Raw genomic sequence first — 25,131 nt, 5'->3', positions numbered from 1 at the left:
CACCCCAACACCTCAACACATTCATTTTCTAATCCACATTTCCAGATCTTTGTTTCAACTAAAACGCATTTGTTGTTGGGTGTATTAGCGACTCTTCCGCTATATTTTTCACTACAGTTTGTATTTGTGACGGGCCTACTTTGAGATGTATGGCCCTGGCTGTGATTGCTGTGCTCCGTGCTTTCGATAAATATACACTTTCTTTTAGGTTTATATCTTAATGCAAAAGTACTCTTCTGGAAAGCACTAGTGTCGATCGCCTACCGACATGATTGTGAGGAGACACATCAATTCCTTTACTGACGCTGGGCGGTAAGTAACTAGGATGCATTGCTTCGTTTTTCGCGCAAAGTGAGTTGATTCTAAAGAATTAACAATAGTTGAGATAAAAACATGAACATAAACAAAAGTGGGACTTCCTCAATGCACAATTAAATCCTCATTGATTCAATAGCTATAATTGATAAATATATGTCATCTTATATGGATCAGTACATCAAAGATCAGCATGACAATGACTGAAATTGGTATTGTATTTGAAAATGTTTGAGCTTATGGCAATCAAACTACAAGGCATAATTTTTTTGTCAATAGAAAATATCTGGCCATCGGTGCACATGCGTTTTGCAAATAGCTTTTGTTTTATGCGGAAATAATAAATATTTTTGTACCTAGTTGTGTACATAATAATTTACAATTAAACTTACATGTTGGCTCACATTGTCCTATATGTATATGATTGTGCATTTTTATATTTCTTCTAACCGGTTAGAAAATATGGAAACTCCACAGGTCGCTCAACAAAGAATAATGTATTCTAAAAGCGGCTTCATTTTTAAAATATGAATTACTTCCTAAAATAATAAACTAGCGTAAGTTTCCGATTACATATTACTCACATTTTCTACGTTCAGGTGTAATTCAATGAAGTTGTATTTGAACACACGTTTAATTATTAGCAAACGTTTATTAATAGTTCAATCAACCACTACACACTTTTGTGTCGTAATGACTCTAAACTGATGAGAGTGAAAAATACTGAAAAAAAATCTGAAGAATGTATTAATCACGACATTGAATATTGAAACTTGTATGTGTGTGACGCATCAAAGACGTCTAAAAGCAAAATAGTTCAAACGAAAGCCCAGCGTCAGTAAAGGAATTGATGTGTCTCCTCAAAATCATGTCGGTAGGCGATCGACACTAGTGCTTTCCAGAAAAGTACTTTTGCATTAAAATATAAACCTAAAAGAAAGTGTATATTTATAATAGTAGAAATTAAGACATCAGCATGATTAAAGAAATCTTTTACAGCAGCTTTAAAATGTAAAAAAAGTGTACATACCTAAGTCTAAGAACAAGAACACCTCGTCTAAATATTTCGCAGGGTTTCTCGAATAGTCTTCCAGTTTCAAGACGTGTATTCGATTCCGTGTAAAGACACGCATGAAGTCTTCAAGAAACACATGATATAGCCCGATATGAAGCCTAACCTTCGAAAAAAATTAAAATATGTCCACAGTAAGGTATCTAACATTCATTAAACATACTTTCTGCCTGTGATAAAGCACTATCTAGTTTACTTGAATAATGGTACTGTTTTTGAGTGGTAATGAAACATTTGGTTTGAACATTAGTAGTCCTGTTTTACTTTTATATAAAATATTAACCACACTTATGCCTAAATATTACATTTTAAAAAGCACAACCTGAGTATTTGGAAATTATTTTAGAGTAGATATTGATATAACTGTGTATTTACATTTATATAGAAGGCCATATTGGAAATAAGTTGTATGTATACTACGTACACATAATATGTCACCTTCATAAAATAATGATATTATTACTATTATTATTATTATTATTATTTAGCTTGGTATACCGTCTGTGGCAAATCCAAATAAGCGCAGTGGCGTAAGCTGTAGTTTGCTAGACAAGTAGTAACATTTTTCACGGCATCTAACGCACTATCATGAAAATGATATGCATTGTCTCCTTTGCCAAAATAAAAATAGTCGGAATACAACCTAAAATATGATTATGATACTAAGTTTTTCACAATTCAACTGTCCTTTACATATAAGAAACATATACAGGTTCGTCTCAAAATCTAACATCATAGTGTCTATTCTCATATTTGTTTCGCTGCATTGTATGGTGGCTGATTTCTGCCATTTCGTGTTGGCGTGTTGGCGGGACGAAAACACGAAAACGCGACAAATACCTAATTGATCGAGTTTTCGTGTTTTCGTGTTGGCAGGGCGAAAACACGAAAACACGACACATTTTACGCGAAAACTCGACGTTTAGAGGGCGCCGACACGACGAATATTTCTGTCGAGTTTTCGTGTTGGTGGGTATAAAGATGTTGTGTTGGCGCCCTTTATTTGTCGTGTTTTCGAGTTTTCGCCCCGCCGGCACGAAAACACGACAAATACTTCTCAGACATCTCTTATATGTAGAGATATGCTAAAGCTAATGGAAAAAGGTTTTAGAAGCATTTTTCTTTCTATTCGAACGAACCGTAAATTCAGAATTTATTTATAATCACTAAAGCTGCATTAGGAGATTTGAGATTATAAAACAGTACAATAATATGTCAGATGTCAGTTATCGTTTTAAGAATGCGAAGTGTATGTATAACAGATCCGGTTCCAGAAATATTTGGGTGGAGGGGCGGCACCAGTTACGAATGAAGGCGGCATCGGTGAGTCGAATGGGGTTAGGTACGGAAGGGATAACCCCTCCTGTTAGTTGTGTCAGGGCGTGTCCCCCAGGAAATGTTTGAAATATATGTATAAAATGATGGCACATGCTGCATTTTTTTAGTCCAAATTTTGAGGTACGGGAGTGGTTAACCCCCTCCTGACAGTGGAATCACAGGGCCTCTCTCTGGTCATTTTTGAAATAAAGGTATGAAATGGTGGCCCCTGCTGCATTTAAGTCCAGAATTTGAGGTACGTCAGGGGGTCATGTCCTCCTATTTGGCGGGTCAGAGGGTATCCCCACGGACATTTTTGAAATATAGGGATGAAATGGTGGCCTTTGTTGCATTTTTGGATCAAAATTGTGAGAAAATAATATTCTTTTGCCAAAATAGTTGGATGCAACTTTGATGAGTACAGGTCATTTCTCAGCTGGGCGGGCGGGGGTGTGAAACGGCCTCGGGGGCCCGGCCCTGGATCCAAGCCTGTACAATTTGAAAATTAATTACATATACGCGTGGGCCTCAATTAATAAGGGCTTTGATTTTATTATTATGATATTGTTCTTATAAAACATTAAACGTATGGCAGAGCACAACCTGATCATAGAATACTTCTTCGCTGGGCACACATACAATAAATTGATTGTAATTCTGTATTGTCGTCGTGGGATTAATATCAGTTATATCGAAAATTTATCCTGCAATTTTATAATAATGGTGACATCCTCCATATTTGTATATATTAGCTAACAGCTAACCCGCCACTTTCGTACTCGCAATATCTTCGCTGTAATGCTGAGTAGAGTTATCAAAATTAAAACAAAACAAGCAAAAAACTGTCAAAAACACAGACATATCAGATTTGATCAGTATCAAAATATGTTCTTATTATTCTAGTAAGAAATTGCTTTGATACATTATGAGGAAATACATAAAATGTAGGTAAGGAGTAAGAAGGCAGAAATAATTAGTTTGATATTCCACGTTAGTCTTTCGATATTTTCTATGTAACAAAATGGTATTCGGCCGAAATATACATAGAATATACGTCAATCTTTATTCTTAAACTTGTATTCTCTAGTTGTTTTGGCATGTTTTTGCATGATGTTGTGTTCAGTTCAGTAATTGCTGTGCGCATGTCTAACAAAAGACGCCATAACGAAAACATTAAAACTCGACAAATAAGATATTTGTCGTGTTTTCGTGTCGGCGGGGTGAAAACACGAAAACTCGACAAATAATGTATTAGTCGTGATTTCGTGTCGGTGGGGCGAAAACAAGAAAACACGACAGCACGACAAATAAAGGGCGCCAACACGACATATTTATACTCGCCAACACGAAACTTCGACAAATAAACATGTCGTGTCGGTGCCTTTTAAACGTCGTGTTTCCGTGTAAAATTTATCGTGTGCTCGTGTTTTCGTGCTGTCGTGTTTTCGCCCCGCAAACACGAAAAGGCAGAAACCATCCACCATAGCATTGATAATTATATCCAAAAGCGTAGATATCTTTTATACACATAATTAGCTCTGTGTTTGTATATGTTTAAGTATATGTTATCAACTAAAATATTTACATATTTAATGATTTATTTTACTTTAAATCTATAAGTGATTAATGCAAAAACTAAGCTTTATAACTCATTTTGTATGTTATGGCGAATCTTTAATCAAACATGGTATATTGAATATGTATATCTGCACAAATCCAAAATAGATAATTTTGGCCATTTAAGGGGCGATAACTCTGAAACCCATGATGGAATCTGACCAGGTTTCGAAATGATCCGAGATATTATGCCAATACAAGTTGTTTGCAAGTTTGAATAAGATCGATTGCAAAATGTGATCTCTATCGTGTTCACAAGCCAAAATAGCACATTTTGGTCCTTTAAGGGGCCATTATTCTAGAACCCATAATGGGATCTGGCAAGTTTTCTTAAGGAATCGATTGCCAAAACAAGTTGTTTACAAGTTTGATTAAAATCGTGGTCTCTATCGTGTTCACAAGAAATTGTGGACGGACGGACGACGGACGACGGGCGAAGGGCAATCACAAAAGCTCACCTTGTCACTACGTGACAGATGAGCTAAAAGGCCGATCGAAAATGAGTGTCTCCGAAATTTCCATATAACCAAGTTCGCTATAACTCAGTTTTACTGTATAACATTAATGCCAGTCAAATATGATATATGACCTCAAATAAATTTGAATTTTGATAATATCAAATAAATCTCATATTTAAACATACGTACTGGTGAGGTAAGCCAAGCTTTAGATATTTTATGTAACGTTTCATTATCTAAATGATTGAAACATTATTGGTACTTGATTCTATTTACAAATCATTATGGTTGATTTTACAACTCTTGATACTACTTGATTTTTTATCAGAAAATGGTAGTTCGTTCTGAGAAAGCATTTTGTATGAATTGATTGTATATTATGTGTTGGATAATATATTCTTCCCAGATACAGAATGACGTTATGAGATATAATGCGGCTCAAATCATTGCACCGGCATGCTAATTTGAAATACATACAGTCTCAGAAACAGGTCCGATATTTAGATGTTTTGCACTGGAATCTTCCATAGAAAAACACGCTTTAATGCCTCTATTGTTAAAGCCTCGCACGGCGTTGGTGAACAAACAGGTCAAGGATATGGGTAAAAAGGGTATGCTGTGGTGCTGCTCAAAAATGAAATGAAGTCCTTCGCTACGATTTCCCTAGTGTTGTGGCTGGTAATATGACCAGCATTTCTCTCCGTGTTACTAGATCTGGCTGTGCGTTATGAATACTGACCTCCTGAAATGTTTTCATTCAAAACTGACGGATCGTTTTACCTTTTTAGTTCTTATGTATATTTTAAAAGCAATATTTGACATCTGCAATGTCTCCAATCAGTGTCATTTGCAAAGAAAATGTCGTCATCGTGATATCCGTTCCCTGGGAAATATATTCCCCCACTCTCGGAAAATTCTTTGGTTATTCATGCTGTATGATTGATGAAGCTGGTGAATCGAACACTTTTTCCCATCTGCAATTCTCTCAAGTGTAATCAGCATTTCTTAGCTGCCAGCTAGCCTTTTAATATTAGTCACTGTAGTATATCAGAACTAATCATTTGATTGAAATCCCCTACAATCCTACTTCGTAGGGATACATAAGTGCATTTCAACCTTTTATTTAGTTCTTAGTTTTCAATTAGTTCAGTATACTTTTCCGCTCCCCGGCACTGAGTTATCTAAGGCTCTAAAGGTTTGGAAATGTTCTAGTCATTTCGAACCTAAATGCTATGCGTACAGTGTCAGAGAATTCCAGTATTTTTTCTCTGAATGTCGCTAATTCCTCATAATTTAATCTTGACGTGATTTATCTGTCACTAGATCTCTGAAAGCTGTTTTAATTCTCAGAATACGAATCGATAAATTGTAATATGGGGTACCTCTGAAGATGTTCACTCTCCTCATAAGGTTTGCATTATTCAGAATGCACCAGATGATACGACAAACACTTAGTTTTCTAAACCATCGACTGATAATTTTAAGAGCAATAGAATTCCGCTAAATCAGGTCTAAGTTGGCGTGATGGGGTGTTAAACATTACATTACCTCTCATGAACAGACACAATCAGACCGAATCTAGCGTAATGTTGCTTAGTTTGCGTTCTTTTCTTTCAAAGGATCTATTTACAGATATAATTAGATAAACTGTATTTTCAAGCATTACCTTTGTGTAGGATTTCGCAGTATGAGAACAAACTTTGCAAAAGGATTCAGTTGTTGGATAATATCTGCGTTTGTATAAGGAGGCTCAGTAAATCCCAAGTATCTACTTTCCCTCATCATAAGTCTGATATCCCATAAAGTGGAGGCACTGCAATCACCTGTAAATTATTTTTGATTTTGATTTATTGATTGCTCAAAAGAGAAAACAAAAGCAAATTCATTTAACTATATATGTTTCTCAAACAAGTGGCCAACCAGGCATTGCATCGGCGTTACAAAAGTCCCCTACCGGTGGAAAACCTTGTTAGTGCTTGTCCTTTGTGGCAACAGTGATATTCAGCCACACTGTTATCGTGTGCAAGGAAACTGGAGCATTTGTGGACGGTCCTTCCGAATCTTTACTAAAAGTGTACGGCTTCAAAAGCCCATCACTGAGTCAAGAAGGGCCAGGGAAACATTTCAATCTAGTAAGAAAACATCATTCGATGCGATTAAATATTATGGAGCAGAAAGCTTTATACTTTACCTTCAGTGGTAACTTTGACCTCTGATTAATTGGCATGGGTCATGTAAGCAACACAAGCAACATATCGTCTAGTTATGGGAAACGTGTGTTTGGGTTATTAATTATATAAAATACTTCAAGGCATTTAGAAGCTAAGGAACAATAAGCTATTTTTTTTTTAATTTCAATAGTGACCTTGACCTTTAACCACCAATGATGGGTCATGTATGCAACATATTGCCTGGTCACGAGAAACATTTGCTTGTAGTGGTAAAATCCTTCAATACATATAAAAGTGGAAACAAGTTTTTACTTGGCCTTAAACAGTAACCTTGACCTTTAACCGACAAGCATAGATTATGTGTTGACACCTTGTATCATCATGGGAAACGTTTGTGTATAGCACTATGATAATCATTCTATGAATATAAAAGTTATGTAGCGGAAATAATTTTCACTTGACCCTAAATAGTGACCTTGACCTATGACCTATAATCATACGTAATAAACGAGCGTAATCAACATATTGCCCTCTTATCACATACCAAGTTTTACGAACCTAACGTGAATACTTGTTAAGAAATTGCAGGATAGGATTTGGGGACGGACGGATGGACATTTATAGGGTATTTCTTTTGTTGGAAGGTACCCAACAAGCGATAGAAAGTACCCAATAAGCAGTACGGAATGAGTATAATTTACTGTTACCTATTGTCCTAAGTACACAAAAAATATTCTCACGTTTGCTCGGATGGACGAACGGACGGAGGGCATTCATACAGTCCCCTCCGGTGTTCTACCCGTAGGGGACTAATAACTAATTAAGGCATACTTAGTGACGTTGCATGGCCTTGTACCTTAGATAGGCCTTTACATTTGATGATCGTTGGTCTTAAGTTGTAAATAATAGTTTTTAGTCATTATAGTCCGACGCCGGTACATCGTCATAAAACGAAAATGCAACCTTAATCTGACCACACTGCAATTATAAATCAATATGTTCATGGCTGGGTTCTATCTGTAAGGGGTCTCCGTGGCCAAGTGGTTAAGGTCGCTGACTTCAAATCACTTGACACTCACCGATGTGAGTTCGAGCCTCAATCGGGTTGTAGAGCCTTTCATGTGAGGAAGCCATCCAGCTGGCTTATTTAAGGTCAATGGTTTTACCCAGGGCACCTGGGCTCTTCCTCTACAATCAAAGCTGCTGGAATGTTGCCAAATATGACATATATAGGTGTTGGCACGATGTTAAACCCAACAAAAACAAAAATATATCTATAATCTAACGAATAAACAATCAATAGTTTTGGCTTAGATTTTCAGATGTCGGTTAGGCATTTCACTCTTCAACCAACATGTAATAAGCCTTAAGTCATCTTTCAGGGACCTCCGTGGGCGAGTGGTTAAGGTCGCTGACTTCAAATCACTTGCCCCCCATCGATGTGGGTTCGAGCCTCACTCGGGAGTTGAACTCTGCATTCTGCATGTGAGAAAGCCATCCAGCTGGCTAACAGAAGGTCTGTGATTCTACCCAGATGCCCGTTCGTGATGAAGTAATGCACGGAGGTGCCCCTAGGTCTTCCTCCACCATAAAAGCCGGAAGATCGCCATATGACCTAAAATTGTGTCAGTCCGACGTTTAACCCACCAAATAAAGTCATCTTTATTCCTAGTATGGCAACATTAATGTACTATGATCAATCCGAAATATTATAATATTATTCTATTCCTTATTCTTCAAGTTCTTACGATACCTTTAAATATAAACGCAGCTGAAACTTCAGTACTAGATTCAGTTGATATACATGTATCGAATACAAGACTTTCATCAGTTCTATTTTAGTACAACTTTGACTGTATAGAAAAGAAACGGTTGACATATAATTGCCATTTCGTTCGAAATTCATGTAAACATTGTCTCTGTTCTATGGATAGTTTTCTTTTAAACTTAAGCCGTTTTTTTTAAAGCCTGACGTTTCAAGATGTATGATCAAATTACAGTTAGATTTTTGTCTATACTCTGGGAGCATTACTTTCTAAGACGTATAAAAGCCAAAACAGCACAGGTCATCGCACTCGTTTTTATTTTACATAGTATTTTCTTCGTCTACTGTTTAAGCATTTCTGAAATTAAGCAAAATTGAAACCATTGCTGTTCTTTATAAAACAAATAATATACCGTGTAATATTATAAGGATTTCAGGTCTTAAAGATTACTATAAATACATGATGATATCAGTATTATATAAGCACAAATTTCACACACAAAATCGAAAGTAAAAACGTTAGTGATACCCTGCATCTAAGAGATATATCAAAAAACTTGTAAAAACTCGTGAATTTTGATTTCTGTCACTGTTTTTACTTAATAATTGCAACTAAAGAATTGGCAAATATTATGTAACTCATGTAATGTTGTTTATCAAAAAACTTGTAAAAACTCGTGAATTTTGATTTCTTTCGCTGTTTTTGTTATAATTGATACTTCCTAGACATTATAAAGTTTTATGTTGAAAACTTTTACTGTAATTGTAGATTAAAAGTATATATATATATATATATATATATATATATATATATATATATATATATATATATATAAAGAAAAATAAACAACATTACGTGAGTTACATAATATTTGCAACTAAATAATTGGCAAATATTATGTAACTCATGTAATGTTGTTTATCAAAAAACTTGTAAAAACTCGTGAATTTTGATTTGTTTTCGCTGTTTTTCTTATAATTGATACTTCCTAGACATTATAAAGTTTTATGTTGAAAACATTTACTGTAATTGTAGATTAAAAGTATATATATATATATATATAAAGAAAAATAAACAACATTACATGAGTTACATAATATTTGCAACTAAATAATTGGCAAATATTATGTAACTCATGTAATGTTGTTTATTTTTTCTTTGAAATTTACTTGATCCGGTACAGACTTTTGCAGATATATATAGAGTCAGATAAATATCAGAGCCAAACTTGTCCCACTTCTATAAATATTTGAAACCTACCCCATGGTTCATCTTACATCAATTTAAGGGAAATTCCCGCCAAAAATAAAGGTATTTTTAGCAGTAAGTAGAATCTGATACATTGTTAGCCGTATTTCGATGATTTAGCATTTGCTTCTTTTGGCGTAAAGTTTGTTAGAAAGTGATATTCAAAGAAACATTTTTTTTCAAAATGGCGGATATCCAGAAAAAAATACGCCCATACATCTTTAACTGGGAACCATACGGCGCTCTTCATGGACTTGCACTATGTGAATCAGTGAAGATTCTATGGACAACGCCGCATGAACAAATTTGCCGATGTCTCAAAATTGTTTTTTGATTCTTGTAACATGTGCAAATTCTGCTCAGCCCAGGCCTAGAGAGCCTGGACAGAAGCATACAATTCTACTATTGTGAACAGGCTGAATATAACAGAGTTTGAAACATTTTCATTTTTGTCGAGTTGTGCGACCTGTTTACACTTCTTCTGTCTAAATCATTTTGATTGCAAGTTAAATTTTGTTAAGGACGTAACATGCTCCCCAGTGCTGCTTTTCTGCCACTGACCGTTCCAGGGCGGTGCCCCTCTGTGTGCGTTTGTGTGTCAGTGCGTGCGTGCGTTGGTCGTGTCCAATTCAATGCATTATAAGTTGTTGTTTTATTTAGGCTGGTTTAAGATCGTGGAATTCATTGTTTGATATTTAGCCTTGTTTTTATGTTCACAATTTTGTTGTTTGTGCCGTGTTGCAGCCGTAAACGTTTCATCTTACATTCATTCAAAATTTTCATCCTTCATGGATTGTGATGCATTCGTAACTACTGCGCTTCGTCATCATGAGGAGTAGTTTATACCTTACTGAAGGTTCTCCAGCGTATTTTACCATTTTCACTTTCCTGTTTGAAAGGCATGACTTTTTCAACCCGAGTGCCACTTTTCACGAATGTTTTTGAATTACCACATAGCATGCGATGCGCTCAACATAACGTCAATTCGTTTAGAACTACCACGGTAACCACGTAATAGGCGTCGGCGCGTATTGTTACACCACAGCTTGATATTTGCAGATACACAATCCGATTGACGCCATATTGGCACAAATCTTACGTAACTTTAAAATATAATTTACTGCAGATTGGCATGCAATCTAACACCAATTCAGAAAAAAAAAAACATAAAATGCAAATTCTGTTTACGTCATTGACCGGGAATAATTCAAATGCTATTACGAAATAAGAATTATCTCAAAATATAATTTACCTAAACAACGTATATTAAGACGCTTGATGGTTTCAAACTAATCATAAGCTCGACTATGTTACAATTACTGCTTCATTCCGCTAAGTTATTTTATTCCTCGAACTTAATAAAATTCTACGGCTGTTTCTTTTTGTAAGAATCTGCAAACTTGTCTTTCACCTTTGAAAAGTATAAAATAAAGCATACACATGTTATGTAAAGATGTCATGGGTACCATTATATTAACAAATTCAATCCTAAAAGGTGCAATCATTTATTGCACATGACTACCAATACTTCAAACGGTAATGGCAGAAGTTTTTAATGAAAAACTATATTCTGATATTGATTGAAATATTTCCCACCAAAACTATGTATTGACGTGAAATGCACAAATGTTTTGGTATTCAGTATGTCGGTCAATCTGAGCTATCTTTGAAAACTCGTTTTCGTGAACATTCTTACGAAATGCGTTGTCGGAACAAGTTTACTACCTTTTCGAATAAATATTTTCAAAAGTCTGGCCAAACTTTTTATCAGATATATTTAGTCAGTAAAGCAAAGTGTATATGATATAAATTCCACAACTAGTTTTAAAATTAAAGCCAGACATTAAGAAAAATTCAAATGAATATTGCCATTTTCTATGGGATTCAATAATAAAATATATTCAAGAAAGTAATATCTCTTTAAACTCTAAAATTGATATTTTTCTTTTTTTAAATATTAGAAAAGATGTAAATCTAGGCCTCATGGATTTAGACGCAATGGTAATTATAAGCACAAATTTAAAGTCAATAAGTCTGTTGCAGACTTTAATTTAACTCTCTCGAACTCTGGTAGAAAGACAATACTTTCTCGTCTCACATTTGTGTCTGTTCAGTCGCGAAAGCGGACCAGTATGTCATTCATACAGATCTTTTTTCACTGAATTAAATCTTACTCAGACTAACAAACAAGCCATTCTCCGTCCACAAATTGACACTCACTCTGACCATGATATACATTTTCTGAAAATTTGTTTCGTGAATAAAAGTAATGACTTCATCAATGTACCCAGTCTATAGCGATATGGGCTGTCATTGATTCTTTGCTTTATTATTTTAGAACCTATGAAGAACCGATTATCTGTTATTAATATAATACAACTGTAAGAAATGTTTCATTCAATTACAATAAAATTGTTTCAGACATTTGTTCAAACTAATACCGCTTCTTACTCTGAATGTAAAAACTCAAAATTGTGTTATTCAGATGCCGGTCATATCATCACTGGTAATTTTGATATTATTAAATACAAGCAAATTCGTATTTTATTTTTTAAAGTACCGAAATACAGAATTCCTTCAAATAAAGATTATGATGCTTGTCGTGGTCAGAAACACCTCGATTCGGTGAGTACACTTGCGATTGTTTCACTGATAACGGATAGATTTGGAAATGACATATAATCTTAAGTTCTCGCATGTGTCTCTGGTTTGTCATTGACGTTTGCATTTTGCAAGAAAGTCTTCATTCGTGCACAATGCAATTCATGGAATCACTTCCCCATCTACCACGGTATATTATATCGCATAAAAAGTGTTTTCATGCATTTCTAAGGAATCAAAGGCTTGGCGGGTGTTCTGTTATGGAAACAGAGGTCAGTGCTACCTTGATTGATTATCGGAATCAAAACTCCCTAGGAAAGCAGTAAACTAAAGTTCCGCCTTCTCGTTTTACCAGCTAAAATAATACACTTCCAGGTTCTTCTGTCGTTCGACATAGTCCATATTGTTCGTGTTGGACATGGCATGAATGTACGTTTGACAATCCTTTCAGGTTATTTTGGCGCATGGTACTTCAGTTAAATTCTTTTTTAGCAACGAAGGTTTATGTCAGTAATACACAGTGTTGGATGAAAGTATTTCATTTACCTTGTGAGTGTTACGTTTATGTCACATTTTCTCTTTCTTTTTCAGATCACAACGGAAACACCTAAGTCTTCCGTAACTGCAGAATTAAAGAAAGAACAAAACTCGCTGTTTGCGGATGTGTCTGTGAAACATGTCAGAAATGAAGACCACAAACGTAGTCGTTCTTTAATATTCACTCACTCCTGAAAGTATGTATGTGGCAATATGTGCAGACACCGTTTAGAAAAGCTCACTGTTACATGTGATCACTACCGTTACATATTTAGCCATGAACAGCTTTTGTAGACGAAATTGAAGGTGCTTGTGCTTGACTATGGTTCCCTAAAAACAATTGAGATTTTTATTCAAAACATTCTTTTGTCTCGTCTTTCTTTGTTGAAGTCACAGAGTCTTTTCAGTGCATCTCCTTCCTTTTAAAAACCATTTGACAGATTCTGATGAAACGTAACAACAGTAATAAAATTTGAATGAAATGTAGTTGACAGAACTTGCTCCTAACGGATAAAGCTTCACAGAAATAAATGAAGTGTAAGTGTAAATATTCTTGTTATCTCTATTTCTCGGTCGAAAAACTTTCATATATTATACTTGGACAGTGCCACTGTATCATGTTTTGATAGATTTTGTTGGAATTTCAGAGTTACAAGAAGTGTAGCTGCGCAAAGCCTCAACATTTTCAGTTCAACCGTATTAGAGATATGATACTCTGATTTTTTGTTAACTTTGAAGTATATGCAATGCATCTCCTCTTCAACCGCTTTATGATTTTGATAATATAGCACGGCAATAATTGGTTTTAAAGGTAACTTATGATATTTCATTCCTACTAGTAGCTTTCTTTTCCAGGTTATTTCTTCCTCTATATACGTTGATTTATTCTTTGTAAAAGAAAATTAGGCCAAACAAGAGAACGTTTTTGTGAGTTTTGCGATCTTAATGAAATTGAAGGTGAATTTCATTTTGTTCTTAAATGAAGAGTTTACAAAGAATCACGTGCAAAGTTCATGAAACGGTATTATATATTCTCATACACTTATGAATAATTTTTAGAATTGCTACAATCAAGTGTGTAAATATATAATAATTAGCTGATAACAAGAGAAATGAGTTATTGCAATATATATCCTCGAGATCCAGTTAACTTTCAGAGAGAGTAAATATAGCTTCTCTGGTCCCAATCAGTTAAAAAAGACAAAAATATCACTGCTGATTTGTGAGACATGAAAACAGAGATTTGAGAATATATATGCAAATGTTGAACCAGTACAAATGTGTAGTACAATTCGGGCTGGTATATAAAGCAGCACCGAAACTAATCTCATTGGGTTGGTGGACTTGCTGTGGCATGTGCGTATTCGTTTGTACTGCTAGGCGCTTTTACTGATTTCATGGAAAGTTTACATTCTGATAACTAACCAAGCTATCACTGACCTCTGTTTGCCATAACGGAACACCCATCAAGGCTTTGATTCGGAAGAGTATGCATGAAAACTCCTTTTTGCGATATAATATTGTGTGATTGATAGGAAAGTGTTTCCACACCTCCAAGTGTATTGTGCTGGAATACTTATTCTTAAACGAAAGGCTTTCTTGAAAAACGCAAACGTCAATGGTAATCTTGAGACACATGCGGGTACTTTAGAATATATGTTATTTCCAAATCTATCTGTAATCAATGAAAAAATCGCAAGTGTACTCACCGAATCGAAGAAGTGTTGTGCGCACCTGTTGATGACGTACTGTACCACCCCTGATGGTGCCGTGTTGAGAATGCTGCTCCCAATACATTTACGTCTTAGAAACGTAAAGATTCTAACATCATCGATTCTCGTATAAATCGATAAAATTCTATAAAACGAATTAACATCTACTTCCACGGAAACGCAAGTCTTCTTTGAGACCCTTGCCAAAAAGAAAGCCAGGCATTTCATTTTAAGTATGTTTTAGAAAGCAGTAATAGTCCATGTGCAAAGATGGGGGAGGGGGGGCGGGGGGGGGGGGGGGGGCAAACGAAATCTTCAAAGGGTAAAATCTCCAATGTTAGCTCAGTTCTGTAGCTTATTGATCGTCGTTATGTTTTTAAATATTTATTTCCAGAAACTAAACTATGTTAATCAATTGATCATTTGGAAGTCCTATGTTCATTTGTTGATATATCATTTAGATATTTGAAAGTTGATTCCTACTTTTTCTACATAATGCCGCCGTCTTGGATTGGGAGGAGTGAAATTTTGGGATGGGACTCATATGAACGAAATGACGTCACGTTAGGGAAGGAGATGTGTAAAGTATTTTTTAATAAGTTGTATTAAGCAGACACCCTTATTTTACAGAGATGACTCCCACATGAAAGGTCAGCGTGATGCCTTTAATTTATAATTGAGCTAGCTAATGTACTAGCCTGAGCAGCATTGCAAAATGTGTAGAACTGATACAATTCAATAATTTTACACAGCGTAGTATTATACATACAAATATGCTTTTATGATCACCACATTAACATAATCATAGAAATGGTAGTAGCAAATGTCATTAATTTCTTTAATTAACTTGATGAGAAAATAGAATAGAAATACTTAATTAGATTTTTGATACAGCATAAACCATGATGTGCATTCTCCGCACAGTTGATTCACCAAAGGAATCAAACCTTTGACGGCACAGGGTATATATTACATTTCACTACTTATCGAAACGACAGCTAATCAGGAAGCAGCATTTTGACAAGCAATAACAATACCTTTTTTTCCAATTCTAAGGTCTATAGATCATAGGAAAGTTTAACTTTTTTTTCTCTAATTTGTAATGGAGTGGTTTCCATAATTTCAATCATTATATAGCTTTAAGCGTCTATCTTCTCTATGAATACCAACGAAATTTCAAAAGCGATATGCGTTGCTTCAAATTAATTTAAATCAAAACATGTGTAATACGCATTAATGGACGGGTGTATAGTAGATTTACTTTTCTAACCTTGAATTTTAAGAGCATCCTGTTAATTTATATTTTTTTTTTTGGGTTTAACGTCGCAACGACAAAATTAAAGGTCATATGGCGACTTTTCAGCTTTGATGGTGGAGGAAGACCCCAGGTGCCCCTCCGTGCATTATTTCGTCACGAGCGGGCACCTGGGTAGAACCATCGACCTTCCGTAAACCAGTTGGGTGGTTTCCTCATATGAAGAATTCAACACCCCGGATGAGGCTCAAACCCACTTCGATGACGGGCAAGTGTTTTGAAGTCAGCGACCTTAACCACTTGGCCACGAAGGCCAAAAACAAAACTATTACTTAGCATCCTTTAGTTATAAATATATCAGATAAAAAAAGTACAGAATTCTTAAGAAACATTTGTAACATGTTTAATTTTTATCATACAACTATACATTTTTTCATACCGATATCGGGTTTACACGGTCACTAGAGGTTTATCATGTCAATACAACTGACTGCCACTTCTTCAATTACTTTACTCTAAGGTAGGCATGCAAACTGGGTCAAGAGTCCGAAGGACCGTTCAAATATTTTATCATTTTATGATAACAGCTACGGTAGGTATTAACATTTATTATACCCAAAGTATTTTACAGCATCTACATCAATACGGAACGGTATGGTGGCTGTTTTAGATCATGATAGAATCGACCTCGACAGTGTGTATCTATGGCGTGTTTACATTTCATGTTAAAAATCCTTTAGCCTTTAAACCTGTATTAAGCAGTCGTTTATTGTATTTTTTCGATCTAAGCTTTGTCAAGGACATTCATTGACTTCACATTGTCCGGCACGAAAATTGAGTATATTCAAGGTAAAGACTGTGAGCGTTTGATTTCATCTCAAACGTGGTTTCGGCTATATTTTATCCGAGTCAAAACTACTCTACTTGTTCTGTAGTGAGTGCCCCGGATAGAACATCTAATTTATATTACACAGCAGGCAAATTATAAGGTTAGAAATAATGTTTTGTTGAATTTAAGGCATCGTGTGCAATTGAATCAGGCAAACCTATGGTGCGTAGAAACTGCAAATCAATAAAAATCTTAATAAATTATTTAAAAAAAAGCATATTTCTATTAACAAAAATATGTTTCTGATCAATTTTATTGACAGTAGAATAAATATAAACTGATGGATGACTTTTTAACCAACTTACAGGATAAACTTAAATCTAGAAAGGCAAAAGCGTATTATCTCTAATTACCTTCTTATTCGAAAGCTGATTTATTGACCATAGTTTATGATTTGTATTAGATTCAAAAGTTAAAATGGCCGCATTTACCAGTGTAATGAACAGAATCTCCAACGAACTGTTCTTTTTTTTCAATCCCTTGGAAAACATACAGCAATATACGTAAATGTGTACACAATGCATAGACAAAATGTGTGCACCAAACATACACAGATAAAAAAAAATGACGTAACATACACATACCGATTGTCTCAGATGGTACTTGTAAAAAAAAAACAACCGAAATCGAATCTTCAGCTTTAAGTTCTTTAGAGAATAAAACCACTAGTGGAATGCGTGTGCACAACATATAATTAAGAATCAATGAAAATAATAAGTTACTATCTATACTGAACTGTACATTGACAAAAATAGAAATACCATTGGAAATATACTGACCAAATATAATAGGATGGTATCCATTCTGTTCTATGTCAACAATATCCTCTTGTACTGCTTTGTTGAAAAGGTGAAGGTAATTTGACAGTTCATTTCCGAAACCTAAACCAAAGTACTTAATATTCATACAATATTCATGCAAACACGATTTTCAAATTGAATTAAGTTTACGTCAACCTTTGAGTTACGTACATATCTGTTTAAGATTTGCTTATAGGTACAACCTTTTTACGTTAATATCTTAGCATTCTATCCTGTGTTCAAATGGATAAGCAGGTGGTGAATTCGGAATAGACCACTTTTCATGAACTATGAAAATTACTTTAAAGAGGTGCGATATGACATTTTAGTATAATAATTGGCGTCAGACATAGCGCCAAAATTTGACATCGAACTACTTTTAGGGTGGTTTTTAGCTAGCAACTTAAGATGTTTTATGTATTGCAATTAGTCTAAAAGAACAAATTACATTAAATAAGATCAATTGTACATTGTTGTCGTACTTTCTGTAGGGAAATGGATTAATGATGGTTATATATTGCACTCTTCTTTGATTTGGCTTTGGCTTTCATTTCTGTTTGTTCATATATATAAAACCAAAATAGAATTGTGATTTCATATTTAAGTGTACTTATTACATGACAACATTATCAAACTTCTGTCTTATATAGATATACAAGGGTTAGTCACATAATACACTGATCCTTATATTTAATAACTAACATACGATATCTCTGTCTGTTTATCCAGTGAGGTTCTTTAACAACTTTTTCGGAGATAAGTGGATGTGCTATCATTCTGGACTGTAGATCTGTGGTACCACATTTAGGAGCACCAATGAGGTAAAAGTATGGCAAACATTTTAATTGCATTGTTTTGTTGTCAGCTGCCTGGTCGTACCAGCACGGACTTCTGTACTTCGGCAAAAATGTTGAATTTTTCTGGAAAAAAAACACCTTTAGTTTGACCAATTTAAATTTTAAAGCGTGTGTTGTATTTGGATGAAATCATTTTTTTTCTACGTAATAATTTTACCAGTTTCTGACAAAGACATCGCATATGTTAGACCAGTCTTGAAATCTCCAAAAATCTGTTGCGATAAATTTTCATGATTCCTTGAAACGAGCTGTTATTTGTTTGCGAACTGTTCAGGAAACAGTAATCATGTGAAAAACGATAAACATGTGAATAAAAGCTCGTATCCAAGTACGCATGTGCACAGTTAAACGAGAACAATGAAACGAGAGTTTATTGCACCGGCGCAGCGGGAAAACAACGACAACGTGATAAATCTAAATTGTTTCACTCCATAACGAAATTATTATAAACCGCGAAATTCCACAAATTTATTTATTAACGCATAAGAATATAAGGTTTGAATTTAAACTTGCGACTTAATTTGAAGTACATGCTAAATTTGTTAACAATTAAGGGGAAGTAAACTTTATTCAATAATGTGCTTTACAGAAAATACTTAAATTACCCGGTATATTATTCTTTGCCTTTAGCGTAAAATATCCTGTCATAAATAATTTGTGGCGTGCGAGTTGAATTTACAGTGTTTTAAACATATTTTAAACGGGAACATAGATAAATAATGGTGTAATGTGTTTGCAGTCATACTAACAAAAATTAGTTTATTAATCTGCAGTGGAAGAAAATTGTGCCTTTCGAGTGGATTAATAAAGTAGTTTGTTATCTATATGGGGCAGTAAAAAGATAACAGACGTACCCATTTACGGCAATAAATCATTTTCAAAAAAAATGCGAATGTAAGATTGAATTTAACTTGAATTAAGCTAGATCTGGTATTAATATTGCGTAATAATTGTTATGTAACTATAATATTTAGCTTTTTCAGAATCTCTATTCACATGATTGATATAAGTGTACTCAATGAAATACTTCCAAAATATTTGTGTCACCGTGCTTTAAATTTACTCACTATTGTCTTGTAATGTAAACACGTATTTTCAACAAAGGAAATAAATATTATCGTAATAAAATGTATACATTTCAATGGAAAAGCCACCGCCGTCCCCATTTTCCCATCCCCCTCACCTCAAAACGACACAATTCACCCCCTCCAGCCATTTATTACTGTTTATCAAATTTATTTCTTACTGTATTGAATAAAAACCTTTAAAATATTGAAAATCATCTCATCTCATTAAAAGTTGTTTTACAACTTTATATATATTTTCTAAATCTAAAGCTTCTTTAGAAATAAATGAAGGGGTGGAACAGATGGATTTGTCCGCCTTAGTCACATTAAACGTTAAGAGGTAGAGAGGGGGCTCTTCAGTTTTAACTATCAGCTCTGTACGAAGGGCCTCGAAATTTGAAACAATTACATTGTAATACATTGGAAACAAGACCTATCGGTAAAACCGATGGATGCTCCCCAAAATGTGCATATTAAAAGTCTGTAAGAGTAATGATACCAATAATTGGGTATTTCATCTGACACGAAAGTGTATATTTAATTATAAAGCAATCATAAAAGGCTCTGGAATTTCGCTGTTTCGTCCAGAGGTTTTAAAACAATTTGCTATTACTACTATGTTATCTTTGTGCGAACGTATAAAGGGGTAACGTGCAGTATCAACCACAAATTCGTACATTTATATATGTTTGACAGAATATATGATTTTTTTTCGAATGAAAATCTTTTAAAGTGTTTTATGCATGAAAAATTGTTAATAACAAATATAACTATGTTGATCCAGAGCTAGATATTCAGTGCATGTTATTATACGGGAACAAATTGTTTCTACTGTACACTTAAATCTAGTTCAGTATTATACAGTACTGTTTAGATAAGGTAATCTGATCTTGATTAAAAGTAAACATTTGTGGTCGATTCAAATACCACTGGTTATTTTGATCTTTTGTCCAGAGGTTGCATTTAAATTTAGTTACCTTTTTTGTATTAAGTGAACCAGTTTTACTATAGAAAGGGATATAATAATTACTTATTAATAAACAATTGATAGCTGAATTTAGAGACGCACATATTTGTACTTCGTTGCATAAATACATTCAATATAAAAGTATATCTGTGGCAATATCTAAATGAAATCAAACATTTTAACTTGCTTTTAGAAAGTACTAAAACATCTTATATATATTTATGATGATCATGGTTTTAGGAAGACAAAATAATAGATTTAAAGATTCATGGTTACAGATATAGAAATTAAATTGCTATATGTGTCAAAATGGTGAAAACCACGTGTTTTGCTTTTAGATCATTTTAGTACTTTTGTCATGTTTTTGATTTGCCTAAATTTTATACTTTTTGTGTTTATTCTCTTGTTTGATATGTCAGTACCACTATATTTAATACGTATAGTTCTGGATATTACAGGCTTTTTGTGTTTCTGTGAAAAATATTCGATATATCTTAAATTTCAATGACTGACTTAAACATATTATCAGTTCATTGTAGAGGCCTACAAGGTAAGAAACTGCTACACGTATTTCAGTACATAAAAGAGATGAAATGCGATATTTACTGTCTTCAGGACACCCACTTTCTTCAAAATCAGCATAGAAATATCTATAGCCAGTGGGGTTCAGAATGTATATTTAGTTGTAAAACTTCAAATTCGAGAGCTGTTGCAATTATGTTTGCAAAAAAACAACATTAGATTATAAAATCAATAAAGCAGTGGTTGATGAGCAAGGAGTTATTATTATTATTATTATATTATTATTATTCTTGATTTAAATGTTGGATAATTAAAATTTTCATTGGTTTCACTATATGGACCGAATACTGATAGTCCGTACTTTTATGATAAACTATTCCAGATTATTGATAATATTGGAAATGATTTTTTACTGTTTGTGCGGGGATTTCAACCTAGTGCAGAACCCAGATTTAGATTATAATAATTACAGAAAATATAAATAATAAATGTGCACGAATACATCTTTTAAATCATATGGAGGAAAGGAACTTGATAGGCCCTTTTAGAAATATGTTTCCTAATCTTAAAAGATACACTTGTAGAAAATCAAAACCGCTACAGCAAGCAATATTAGATTTGTTCCTTCTATCCCCGTTTTTAAAACCGAATTGTTTAGATATTTCAATTAAACCTAGTTTCCAATCTGACCACTCGATAATTATAATGAAATTAAAATTAAATGACTTGAAACATGGAAAGGGGCTCTGGAAGCATAATAATTCTCTACTAAATGATAAACACTATATTGATGAAATCAATAGAACAATCGACGAAGTGAAAGTACAATATGCTTTGCCTATATATAATTTCCAAAATATAGAAAATATACCAAATATCGAAATACAATTAAGTATAAATGACCAAATATTTTTAGAAACTTTATTAATGGAAATAAGAGGGAAATATGATATACATATAAGAAAAAATCAAATAGTCAAAAGGAAACTTATATTAAGTCACACATTTAAATTTTAGAATAAACTGAATCAAATGAAAACCTTGAAAAACTTGAACAGTTAAGAAATGATTTGATGGAAATTCAAGATAATAAGTTATGAGGTAAAACATTGAGATCAAAAGTAGAGTGGATAATTGAGGGTGAAAAGCCAAGTAAACTTTTCTGCGATTTGGGAAAAAAAATACAATTTTGTAATTAAAGCTATTACTACAATAGTTAAGGATGATGGACGCATAATCACAGATCAAAAAGACATATTGCACGAAACGGCTAATTTTTACGAGAAGTTATACCACCAAAAAAATGATATTGATAAAAATGAATTTAAGAATTTTATCACAAGCATTAGATTTACAACACTCTCTAACAAAGAATCAGCTGCCATTGAAGGCAAAATAAAAATTGAAGAAGCGTCTTAGGTTCTGAAAACCATGGCAAATAACAAAAGCCCTGGATCATCTGGTTTTTCTGCCGATTTTTGTAGTGAAATAGGCGTTTTTGTAGAGCTCTAAAGCATTTTTACTGGGATATTATCAATCAAACACAAGGTATCATAACATGCATTCCTAAGGGAGATAAACCAAAGCAATACTGGAAAAATTGGCGTCCAATAGCGTTACTTAATACTGTTTATAAGATTGGATCCGGCTGCATAGCGAATAGAATTAAAATATACTTAAACAAATTAATTAACAACGACCAAACAGGATTTATTAAATGAAGATACATTGCAGAGAATACAAGACTCATTTACGACTTAATGAATTACCCTGAGGAAAACAATATTTCTGGTTTACTTCTTTACTCCGATAAAAGCATTTGACTCGCTGTCTTGGTCCTTCGTTCATAACACTTTAACCATTTTCAACTTTGGTTGTGATATCAAAAGATGATTTATTATATTCTATAAAGACGGAGTATCCGCAGTTTGTCAAAATGTCTTTGTATCTATTTTTTCCCAGCTCAGCGTGGTTGTCGTCAGGGTGATCCTTTAAGTAGTTGCATCTTTATTTTATGTGCTGAAATACTGTCTTTTTAAATTAGGTGGTCTAATGACAAAATTAAAGGTATAAAAGTAAATGACTTAGAACTTAAACAATTACAATTTGCTGACTACACAACAATGCTTTTGGATGGATCGGCCTCTTCCTTAAATGAAACGCTAGAAACATTTTCCACATTCACTAATCTTCCGGTCTTTAAGGTAAATTTTGATAAGACCGAAGTTGTCTGGATAGGAAAGGAAAAATACAGTTCAAAGAGTATAAAAACCAAATGGAAATTAAATTGGAATCAGCATAGTTTCGAGATGCTTTGTATAAAATTTCACGTTGATTTGAACAAAATGGCTGATCTTAATTACACAAAATATCTTATAAAAGCGGAGTCTATTTTAAAAAACTGGAAAAGACGAATCATTACACCAATAGGTAGAATTGTTGTTATTAAAACTTTCATCCTTTCGCTTTTTAATCACCTTTTCATTGCAATACCTATGTTAAAGGCTTATAATGCCTTTGTTTAAAATGTGGCTGCCACATTTTCGTTTATGAACATAAAATACAATAATTTCTTGTTAAATCCAATTTCTGATAATTACTTTCTTTAACATTTGTCAAAGGTTTGAATATTGCTGGATATACAAGAATGTTTTATTGATTCTATTGTTTTTTTTCCTCCCGATATAGCTCTAACTATAACAATTCATGTGCAATATTAAAAGTAGTGCTTTTCTAACCATTTAAATATGCATAACATCTATTTGGAAAACTGTTTCATCTGTTTTTAAGATAAAACATTTTAGCATTATGGACCTTTAAAAGTATAAATGATTCAATACATGACTTTGTTTGGAAAGGTCAAAGCAAAATAAAAAAAACGTTTTAACTAAAAGCTTTACAGAAGGTAGATTTAAATTCTTTTATTTCAGCTTTAAAAATCACTTTGATAAGACATATATTGAAACATAACGAAAAATGGCTAAATATTATTAACAAATTCTTCAACGTAAATAAGTTGCTGAACTGTGGTATTCATTACACACCAAATAGAGTAAAGACTATTTCCAATATATTTTGGAGAGACACTCTAAACGCGTATATAAAACTTTGCCAATGCCAAGATGTTGACAGTAAAAAACATATGAAAGTTCCCTCTGTTTTATAATGCAGATATTCTTATTGGCGGTAACAGTGTTTTTTTTCTTTTGTTTTTTTTTTTAATCATGGTTTGATTCGGGGGTCAATTGTATAGGAAATTTATTGAATTCTGATGGAATATTTTACAACTTTGACGAGTTCAGTCATAAATACAGTTATTGTTGAAATGCAAATGTTCTGCATTTTGAGGGAATTACACTTGCTGTATGTATCAAAATATTTGAAAAAGAAGAATTAAATATTTGAGAAGCAACCAATTCGACCATTTGTTCCACCAAATTTCAGTAATACCGCAAGGTATTTGAAAGGGTCTCAGCCAATGTATAACACATTAAAGTCAAATATATATGCACCTTCATGTAAATTGAAATGGGAGCAAAATCTTGAGATTAAAATAAAAGAAGAATGGGAAAACATATTTTCTCTTCCTTTTAAAATTATCAAATACAAGTCTATACAATGGTTTCAATACAGAATAGTTCATAGAATCTTAGGAACCAATGACCTTCTATTCAAAATAAGTTATGAAGATAATCTAAATTGTACTTTCTGCAAACGTTACAGGGAACCTATAGAACATCTTTTTTAGTCCAGTGGTTTCTAATTGCATGACAAATCAGTATGTAAAATTGTCACGCAAAAATATTCTTGGGATAACAGAGTCGAATGAAAAAGAGCTTAACTTCCTTCTTCTTTTTTCTAAAATATATATATACTACTGTAAAATGAATGATAAGAAATTGTCAGTCATAACTGCCAAGCAATTTATTAACTATCAGATCAACTTTTACAGACAAACAG

The 25,131-nt window shown here is 33.6% G+C and overlaps 1 protein-coding gene across 1 annotated transcript in view; it reads right to left on the bottom strand.

The window, feature by feature from the left end:
• Nucleotides 1-1,345: 1,345 nt before the first annotated feature.
• The window catches only part of LOC123548273 (carbohydrate sulfotransferase 15-like), a gene marked incomplete at its 3' end in the record, with an annotated part of 43,471 nt that continues 19,685 nt past the window's right edge, over nucleotides 1,346-25,131 (bottom strand). The window contains exons 2-6 of the mRNA XM_053534618.1: nucleotides 18,465-18,678; nucleotides 17,738-17,839; nucleotides 6,446-6,602; nucleotides 1,886-2,030; nucleotides 1,346-1,493 (exon numbers count right to left, since the gene is read on the bottom strand). Of these exons, the coding sequence (XP_053390593.1) occupies nucleotides 1,346-1,493; nucleotides 1,886-2,030; nucleotides 6,446-6,602; nucleotides 17,738-17,839; nucleotides 18,465-18,678 (766 nt within the window). The remainder of the gene's footprint in view (nucleotides 1,494-1,885; nucleotides 2,031-6,445; nucleotides 6,603-17,737; nucleotides 17,840-18,464; nucleotides 18,679-25,131) is intronic.

Source organism: Mercenaria mercenaria, unplaced genomic scaffold, assembly GCF_021730395.1.
Source record: "Mercenaria mercenaria strain notata unplaced genomic scaffold, MADL_Memer_1 contig_3856, whole genome shotgun sequence".
Lineage (NCBI taxonomy): Eukaryota > Metazoa > Mollusca > Bivalvia > Venerida > Veneridae > Mercenaria > Mercenaria mercenaria.
Note: the sequence above shows the minus strand (reverse complement) of the source record. Positions and strands in the feature narration are given on the sequence as shown.